The 10,680-nt window shown below is 34.8% G+C and overlaps 1 protein-coding gene across 1 annotated transcript; it reads right to left on the bottom strand.

Annotated features, from left to right (window-relative positions):
* Window positions 1–3,781: 3,781 nt before the first annotated feature.
* Window positions 3,782–8,729, bottom strand: LOC142619320 (importin subunit beta-1). The gene is made up of 3 exons (XM_075792383.1): window positions 8,603–8,729; window positions 5,160–7,583; window positions 3,782–5,057 (listed from the first exon to the last, which is right to left on the bottom strand). Exons 2-3 carry the CDS (start codon window positions 7,574–7,576, stop codon window positions 4,859–4,861), a joined length of 2,616 nt encoding a protein of 871 aa, XP_075648498.1. The 5' UTR covers window positions 7,577–7,583; window positions 8,603–8,729; the 3' UTR covers window positions 3,782–4,858.
* Between the last annotated feature and the right edge of the window lie 1,951 nt (window positions 8,730–10,680).

The following is a 10,680-nucleotide window of genomic DNA, read 5'->3' as shown; positions in this document are numbered from 1 at the left end:
TCTCACTTTTAGCCCAAACAAACCCTTATAAAGAAAATACCAAACAAACTTTTGGGCTTTCTCAACATATGGGTCACACAGTCCACCCAAGAGGCAAGCCCATGAATTAGATTGTGTCTTTTTTGTTTTTTTTTAATTTTTTTTTTATAGATATAGACAGACATAAGTACGGCTTCAACTACAGTGTTTATTCCATGACAACTGTTTTTTGTCAACCAAATTAAAATATCAATCGATTTTTAATTGGAGGTAGAGTTCGAACTGTATGCCTCTTATTCGATGAGGAGATTTCATCAATTAAGTTAACTAAAATTTATTAATACATATTTGCCTTAAAAATTACACAAGTACATATTTATAATATTTAATATGAATTATGAAACAGTACTATTATTATGCATGGGTTTTTTTCTTTTTGGGTACCCTAAAAAGGAATAATAGAAAACTAAAAAGCCCAAAAGCTAAGCAACAAATATTAACAACTAGCTCCCAAGGATGACTTGGTAGTTCATACTTCGACAAAATGCAGATCAGATGGGATCAGAGACAGAATCAGGATTCAAACTTAAGGATGGCCAAAGTTTTTTGTTCAATAATTTTTAAAAGTTAGAATATTAATACTAAAAGTTGACAACGATGCATTATTAGCATTAATTTTTTAATTTTTTGTATTTTTTTAAAAATTCAATAATAGATATTATAATCAAGAATAAATTAATGCTAATAATGCATCATTAAAGTAAATTTTTAAAAGACACCAACTAATCCAAGTGAGCAGTAGATCTTTAAAAAAATAAAAAAATTTCATGGATTGAGTTAAAGACACCAACTTATACAAGTTGCTAGTGACACTAATTGGTGTGTGGATGGAGTGATTAGCAGCATATGAGTTGTCTCTGTGACTATGGGGTGTAGTTACTTGAAAGGGATAAAAAACTCTCAAATGAGAGGTAGAAATTGGGTAGATGTTATTGAGTTTTTGTGATTTGTTTTGTTAGGATTTATAACTGATTTGTTATATATATATTTTTATATAACTTAGACCGTCTCCAAAGAATTTTTTATTATTATCTGAATATGTGAATTGTATTGTAGATTTTCCTTATTGTCCGGATTTGTAAATTGTCTAAGTGTTTAGTTAAATGTTTTTCTTGATATTCTTGGAACAACTAGAGAATTGATGATTTGATAATTTTTTTTCATTTTTGTTTCATGGGTCAAGTTATAAATTGTTTGGAATATTAATTTTAGAGCCAAAAGTATATTTTTATACTAATATATATACTAGGGAATTTTTTTCAAAGGTTGGAGGGGGCCATGACCCCCCTCAGCCCCAAGGTAGTTCCGTCCCTGGATGGGATGGGCCAGGAAGACTAAGATCACCGAATGAAGTGGGTATAAGTATAACTCTTATTTGGTCATATTTGGTCCATTTTGTTCACTGCAGTCCAATTTGGTTCTATTCGGTCCATTCTGTTCACTTTAGTCTTATTCAATCCACTTTAGTTCTAATTCGTCAAATTTGGTCCTATTCGGTCCACGTTGGTTCTATTCGGTCCATTTTGTCCAATTTCATTTTATTCTGTCCACTTTGGTTCCATTCGGTCCATTCTGTCAACTTTGCTCTTATTTGGTCCACTCTTCAACTTTTTTTATGTCACCATGCTTGTTCATTTTTTTTAGAGTCTAGTTGTTCTTAGTTTTATTTTATTTTTAGAAATGTAAGTAGCTCTTACTTTTTTTTAAGATAGCTACAATATCAATATGTTATTAATTTCACAGCTCTAACCATTTTCTTCCAAAACTCTTAAGCACTTTTGTGTATGAGAACTTGCCAATTAAGTTACAAGACTCTTGACTCAGTTGCTCTTACTTAAATCTTATAGTTTTAAGAATAACAAATTGAGCCTGAAATTACAAAAAGTAAAGTTAAATATTATGATTCTATAGGCTAAATATTTCATCGAGTGAAATATAGGCCAAAGTTTTAATTTGTTATTTTTAAAAAGCTCAATTTAATTTATTACTTATTAATTGTTATGATTCTATACGTTTTAAAAAAAGGGAACCCAAAGATTTAAAAAAAAAAAAACCGAGATAACGATCAAGGAGTTGATAAAAATATGCCTTTTCTCTATCTGATTTTGTATCCTTGCAATTAAAATAAGAATACTACCAGTGACACTGTCCTTTCGGCTATGCCAGCTTCTGGTGGGTCAGATTGGAACCTTTGGGAAAATAAGAGGATATACAATTTTTAAATAATGCCATCTTTTAAGATTGTCTAATAATCATAATCAATAATTTAATTATTGTCAGTTCAAGGAAGGTAGATAAAGATTCAAATAGGAGGATATCAAAGCATCCTTTTTTATCCAAACTTCCATACAAATTGATGTATCTGATGCTATATATATATATATATATATATATTGCATAATAATTTATTACAGTACATTATATCAAAATCTAAAATTCTCATCTCTCTCTGTTTATTCTAGTAACCAATTAAGGATACAAACTTGAATCCGATTAAGTGCATGCATTGTCAAATAAGTAAGTCACATTTTCATTTTCCCATAAGAAAATTATTAATATATGCTCTATAAGAGTATACATTAGTAAAACCCAATTTGCATTTTAAGAGCAACATCGAACAGGCATAAGTTTCAATGCTTTCTCGTTTAATTTGACCACAGTTTTCTAAACCTTGACTATCCAAAACTAAATTAACACAAATACCCAAACGCATAACCAAATCCAACAAAAAATACGCAAACAAAAGAAAGGAAAAAAAACAACTACATGAATCAAACCAATACAACCAAAGCACTCAAAATTAATCATATTGACTGTCCAAAATTTTCGAAAAAATAAACCTTTATGCTATTAGATGTTTAGAACAGGAATGGTTGCAACAATTTTTCAAAAACACAATCAAGCAATGCTAGAGAGAAAAGAAGAATACCTTGGAGTCTTGTCATCGTTGCAGCTCATGACCCACTGCTTATTCCTAATTTGGCTCCCTCTATGGTTCAAGGTTTTTGTGTGTGGGAAAAATAGATTTAAACACCATTTCAGTTTTTTTTTTTTTTTTTTTTGTCACAGTAGATATTACTAATGTAACCCCAAATATCCATAACAAATCCAAATCTAACACAGAGACAAAAAATTGAACCAACTCAGACAAAAATCATTCCAAAAACTTATTTGACGCCTAACAAAAAATTAATTAATTAAAAAATGTACTAGTTACAGTTCCGGCAGAATCATGGTGGTGGTAGGCCAAGCAGACGACAGTGAGGCCCTCAAAATTCTCTCTCCACCCTACGGACTGTCTCTCACTGTCTGTCAATTTGAGTGTTTTTCTATTTAGACGATGAAACAAACGGTGTATCACAGTTTTATATATTGTGATGTTAGTTTCAGAAATTTCATAAACCAATTCTTTATGCTACGTCTGTAATATTTTCACAAAAAATCATAAGTAGTTAGTTATTATTAGTTCAAATTTAAATCTAACACTAATATTACTTTTTTGCCCCAAAAATAACTGTTATCAACCTCTCACTTAGAATTTGTTGTAAAAATGTTGTGAAAATGTTATAGACATATTATTTCTCTCTCTCTCTCTATATATATATATACACACACACACACACACACACACACACACCAATTGCAGCTGAAGGCCAGGGCAGTTTGTAAATGAATTATGGCAATTAATCAAACAGAGGCAAGTAAGACCAATAAACAGGAATAAAGAAAATAAAGCTGCACATATCCACAAAATTCATCGTTTCTATAAATATAAATATCACTTGAAAGATAACAACTGAGGCAGGACCACAAATACACTGCCTCTAGCAAAGAGTGACACTCCAAATCCTTACATAATCTTTTAATGCCATCACAATTCGTGACATTCCAATATATTACTCTCCACAGGAGGAGATAGATATGATTATGATTACACATTCCAAAGCAAAATCAAAACCTATACTCATATACCACTCTTCATGAATGCATGGTATTGAAAATTTGACCTGAGAAAACACCTACTAAGACTGACAAAAATGAAAAATGAATGAATGAAATGCAAGATGAAATGCTCTTAGACTCGTTAAATGTGGGTGAATCCCTACCCGCATACCAAGTATAAGAAAAAATATGAAAAGGATGAAATACAACTGACCATGATGGACATATGGTGAACGGATGAAGACACAAATTAACAAAAGAATGAGAATCTGCTATTGACGGAGAAACCAGGAATGAAAACTTTCTCCAGGAAGGAGAAAATGGAAATAAAAACATGCCGATGGAAGGAGAAACTCGGGAATATGGCACTTGGGTGCTGTTGAAATGTCACAACACCAGAACCAACCTCTTCGCATTCTTCTGTTCAAAAACCTGTAACCATTTGGGACTAACCTCGACAAGAATAGGACTATCATTTTAAGGACCCAAGTGCACAGCCAATCATCAAGCAGTTTGAGCAGCATCTAATTTCATCTCACGCTTACCTCCCTCTCTGTCTGCAACTGCACTCCTCCATGAGCCCTCTTTGCTCTGATTTTCTATGGAGACCTCCACCCATTTCAGTGAAGCCATGACTACCCTCTTCTCCATAACAGCCCTCCCCTCACCCCCGGGTGTGCGCGCGTGTGCTGATGCATTAGTTAGTGACAACATTTGGTGATGACGCAAGAGTTAGTGACAACTTGAAGACCAACAGTATTGTGTTGTCAGAAAATGGTGATGACTCAATGTATATGCAACCCTGGACCCCAACTCGACACGACCAAATGCATGCAGGGACTTCTAAAATAAAGGAGAATACCAAGTGATGCTAGCCTCAAACAGAAATGGCGCGACTGATGGCCAACTTAGCCCATTCAGCAGATTCTTTGATCAAATGGTCATCTGAGGACAAGCATTCATCTAAAAAGTCTTTGCTTGACAGAGATTGCTGTATCAGAGTACCTGCATTACTTCCAAGTGTATCTGCAAGATCTCCAAGGACTCCAACAGCAGTTTTCATTACCACATCATCCCTATAAATCAAATTTTTTAAAAAAAAAATCAGTAAATAATACAGAACGAAATATTTAAAATAAGAACACCAGAAAAATAAATGTCTTCTACAGAGAACTCACATGTCTTTCTCCATATATATGCTGTCCAAGAACTGGAGGATGTGAAGTGCAAAGGGTATCAAGAGCTGGGTTTTAGGAGAGTTCTTAAACCCTTGGAAAATCCCAGAATATGCCTCCAAGATTCCATTTCTCAGAGAATTGGTGTAGTCTACCAAATCATCATCAGCACCCGATGTGTGGGCAGACAACTCTGCAGCACTCTGGAGCATGGGCATGGCATACATCAAATATTTTTCGAAGTTCTCTCCAATAGCCAGTGCTATATCACCAAAGCACGAGAATATGGGAGGCTTAACAGAACGGTGCAACTGATTGCTTGATAAATTCTTAAGGAGTTGTGTCATAATCCCATCACAGTAAGGAAGAATCTGATCCTCCAATGCCCTGCATATATCTCCCACGACACCAACTGTCACAGCACACACTTGATACTCCTCAAAATTTTGAAGACCCATTTCCAAGTACTTGTAAAACTCTGGCATATATTTTGCAAAATCTGGGCCTGTTGTGTAGGCAAGGGCTCCAATGGCAAGCATGGCCTCCTCATGCACAGTGGCACTTCTACATGCAAAAACTCTCAGGTATAGTTCCATTATCTGATCTGCATACTGCATAAAGAGATATTTAGTTGGCTCTGATGACCCTAGCTTCTGAATAATGACCTGTAAACACCCACAAAGAAGGCCTTGTAATTCACTCTGCTTCTCTCTCTCATCAGATGAGAGTTTCTGCCCCTCAAGAGTCTTGTGCAGCTCCGTCATGATGATAGGAACAAGATGCAACACCATGGTAGCTGTTTCATCAGTTGAACACCTCACCACTTCATTCAACGTTTCATATGCAGCAGTCCTCAATCGAGATTCACTAGCATCTTCTCTGTGTGTAACAGTGAGAAGGGCCTGAACGATTTCCTGGAAAAAAGGAGTTAGAGGTGATGATGGGCCTCCCTCCTCAAACCCTTGAGCAAGAAAATAGAGAGCACCACAGGCCTTCTCAGCAACATTTGGAACATCTTTCATACTCTGAAGCAGAACAGTAATGATCTGTTGGCAATTTGCTTGAGTAATTATGGGTGAATCTATGGTTGAACCATGAAGAAATTCAAAGATTCGCCCCAGAGTCCAAGCAGTAGTGTCTTTCACATGGTTATTTGGGTCCTTAGTCAAAGCAGTGAGCATGAATGTTAACGCAACATTGACAATAGGTGTTAACTTGTCAGGGGAAGGACCCTCCAAAATTGAACCAAAAGCATACGTGGCTGCTTCCCTTTGCCTCCACTCTGGTTTTGTTATGTTCTCTTCAATAAATGGCATAACAAGTGGGACAATATCATCTCCCACTGTACGTGCAACCAAGCCAAGGCAAGTGCCCCCAGCCATTGCAATATTCCAAGCTCCCTCATCCTGATCCTGATCCTCCTCTTGCTTAAGGAGTGTCTCCAACAGCATAGGGACAAGAGCAGGGAGGGCCTGCTTTATAAAATAAAAACAGGGAATAGCAGAGTCCCCGGTAAAATCACCCCCATAATCTTCCAAGATATCTATCTCCTCGTCACAGATTGAACTCCAGAACTCAATGGCTTGAAGAGCAACAGGTTCCTCATCTTCCCTCACGGCCTTCGCTGTAATGTTAAAGATGTCCTGGATGTAATGAGCTAATTTCTCATAGTAAGTTGATGAAATGGAGACCAAACACTCAAAAGCTGCCTGCCGTATTTTCACTTCTGGGGAGAGAGTTGCCTCACAGACAACTCTCATGATATAGTCACGCTCCATATCATTGCTAAAATTTGCCTGAGCAAAGCCCAAGGCATTGTACAGTGCTCTTGTAGCAGCAAGCCTAACATCATTGTTTCCTTCAGATGCATTCATACCCTGAACTACAGCTGTAAGTATTTTATTCACTTGATCCTGATCCACAACATTAGGAGAGACTTCCTCACACAAATATCCAAGAGTCTCCAAAGTGGCTTGCCTGACATTAGCTGCTTGCTGGTGAATATTTGACAAAAGGGACACTATAAGCTCAGGCCATTGTTTCTGAGGCAATTCAATGCCTGCAATCTTTGCAATGACTTGAGATGCAGTTGATCGAGCATCAGATACAGCAGAAGATAGGGTCTGTAACAAGCATGTCTTGATCTGGGCCTTCACGGCACTGTCCAGGGTCACCCAGCTTTGAACAAGCTCAAACTTTCTATGTTGTTCCTTAGCATCCAAGGCATTCTTAAGTATCAAACCTGCTAATTTACGGCTCTCTACAGGCTTATCATCATTCGCTAGCTCTCCAGACAGAGATAACAAGAAACTGGGGAGGTTTTGCTCCTGAAACTGTTTTATACTGTCTTCTGCATGCTTCCGCACATTACCATCGATCGATTGGGCATTCAGAAGAATCTGGGTAACTTCCATCGCCATATTGTATCTGAAAGTATCAAATATATCTTAATTCAGATACATAAAAGTTCAACAAGCTTCCCATCCCAAACCCAAGTCCATAAAGAACTCAACAAATGATCAATAGTTTAAGAACCGACATCACAATGTGATTAAAATATCCAAGAAAAAATTGCAGTAACCAAAAATTTCATATTTCAATTCCAACAAAAAATCAAAGTAAAACCACAACCAAAAAAGCAAACACATATATTTCGTGCAGTTAACTCAGAAATACTCCTGCATCCTTTTTTCCCTTAATTTATCTATATCTGTTGCTTCAAATTTCTGGAAACCAAATTGCATTTAAAGCTTTGATATTTAAATTATTTTTATTTCTCATTATTTTCTGCATCCAAGGAAAAAAATAAAACTTAATTTGAAGGTGCAAATTAAATTTAAAAACATGAAGCATGAAAAGATGACTAAAAATAAAATCTGCTCTGCTGTGCACTGTGAATATTAATATTATAATCAGAATGAGACAGATATCAGAAAACAGTTCAAAATTCACTGAGAGTAGAAACTTTAAAAGTAAATCAGCTGCACTACCTAAATTACATCAAAGTGAATCTATATGACTATTATAGTATTATCACATCAACCCCACTAATCACTCAAATTTTCAAAATAAGAATTAAAATCAATAAAAACATAAACTTGAAAAAAAAAAAAAAAAATTGCCCCAGAATTTGAAAAGCCAGTATATACCCACCAGACCTTAAGCAATTAGAATTGAAACCCATCTAAGTAAATTTGAAGAAAGTCACGGATCGAATCAGATTGAATACAATTCTATCAAATTCACACTTCTATTGACAAAAAGAACGAAAACCCACTAAAATTACAACCACAAGCTAATCAAATTCAACCCATTTGCCAAAAATTGAAGCAAAAACAAATCAGCAATATATAGATCGAATGCCCAAATCAACATACCAAAAAAAAAAAAACCCCTAATTTCAGTCAAAAAAATTGGGGGTTTTGATAGAGGAATGATAAAATTACCTGGTGGTCCACGGAATTGAATGAGACAGTAGCAGTACTGTCACCGATCGAGACGAACTCAACGGCGCTCTGAAAAAGTGAAACCCTAGCTCAGAGAAAGAGAGAGAGAGAGAGAGAGAGAAGAGCAAAATTGAAAAACAAAAAGCTTGAATTACACAAATTTATAGTACCTATAAATTTTTTTTTTTCTTTTTGTATTTGAAATTTTTATGAATTTTATTTTGTGGGGCCCGTTAGATTGTTCTCCAAATCAAATCAGAGCCGTTGGTTTTATTTTATTTTATTTTTTTTTTGCTTTACGCGTCTTTTAAAAAAAAAAAAAAAATTGACCTGGCTTTGAGTTGTGACTGTGAGTACTGAGTTGTATTGTGGACCCAATTATCCTAATTTTGTAACTTTAATTTGTTCAAATTTTTATCTTAAAAAAAAAATCAAATCAAATCAAATCGATAAGATTAAGAAGTATTAGATGAAAAGTCAGCTTAATTGACGAATGAGATTTCTTTTTGAGAAATTAGCCGTGTGATTAAAGTAAGACGTGTGGGACCATCTAGAACAAATTTTGCTGATTTTGAGATGGGATTTTTCCTATCATTAACGTTATGCAAAGGTTATTATAAGTAGGTTAAAAAAAATTATTGGACTACTATGATTTGATTTTGAGGTCTTTCTAGGAAATCCAAGCCACTATAAAATAAAACTTGGTCAATTCAATGCATTTTTATTCATTTGGAAATATTGAATGCAATTATTTAGAAAACAAAAATTATTGAATGTAACAGTCACTTTTTTTTTACATGTACAAATAATTTGAAAGGAATTAGAATCTAGATCCAAATATGCACTATTCTCATTGAAAAGGAGGAGACCCTAGTCTAGTCTAGACCAGAGCCCCTTTTTTTCTCCAATGTGAATGGTTGAAGCAACTATCAACTATGGTTGTTAGCCCCATGGCCTTTAAATTTGAGCAACATGTGGAACCTCTTAACCATTCTTAAGCCTAAAGCAATCTTGGGGAGTTAGAATGATGAAGTAGTTAGCTAATTTTAGCTTTTATGACACTATTTTTTGTGATCAAATTTGGATGGCTAGGAACAAAGCTAGAGTGGATGGCACTAAAAGTTCCACAACTGATCTATCTATGCAAGCATGGGATGACCAATCAAAGAAACCAGCAAAGGAGAAAGGTTAGAAGCACCCACCAAAGAATTGGGTTAAGATAAACTTTGATGCAGTGATTAGAGAGGAAAAAAATCACAATTGCAGTGGTAACCAAAAATGAGAAACAGACGCTATTATCTGCCTAAACAGAGCAGTTGGATCCTAGTAGCCCTTTGTTGGGTGAAGCAAAGGTAGCCTTATGCGTTCTTAGAAGTGCTGCATTGTGTATTTGTGTGATTGGATTTGAGCCAGTGCCCATCTCTAGTTTTCCATCCCTAGTCTCATAGGAAATAAATCTAAGCCTCTCCTTTTTGTGTCTTTGGTTGATCAATAAAGTATTTATTCGGAAAAAAAAAAACCCGCTTAATAGTGAAATATTTCTTTTTTAAGATAATACTTAATAATAAAATATTTAAAGTTACTAGTTATGGTAGTGAGAGAACAAATTTAATGTTTAAATTCTTTCATTTTTTTAAAAATGTTACTATAAGTGATGGAGGGGTTTTCGAACTTTTATTCTCCTCATAAGGGAGACTAAACAATGCTAATGAACTACAAAGGGTTCTTGACGAATCACAAATGTGTTCACATTCTCAATTACTTTTACACCTCAAACTTTTCAAGCCTTAAATCTAAGCTTGACAGCAATGTGAATTCATTTTAAAACCAAAGAACTTTAAAAAAATAAAAATTAGAGGAACCCAAAACCTTAATCCTAGATAACATGAGAACTACCTTTGTAAATGTTGATAAGCAATGGGACTTTGATATGAGATGAATATAGCATCATTCTTCTTTTTAAATCTTGGAAGTTAACAGCGAACTTAAGGGTTGCAAAATTAGGTGATAATGGCCTAAAATTATAAAAGTCACTTACAAATCTGCCATTATAAAATTTAATTACTTGATAAATTAAC

Source organism: Castanea sativa, chromosome 12, assembly GCF_040712315.1.
Source record: "Castanea sativa cultivar Marrone di Chiusa Pesio chromosome 12, ASM4071231v1".
NCBI classification, from domain to species: Eukaryota; Viridiplantae; Streptophyta; class Magnoliopsida; order Fagales; family Fagaceae; genus Castanea; species Castanea sativa.
Note: the sequence above shows the minus strand (reverse complement) of the source record. Positions and strands in the feature narration are given on the sequence as shown.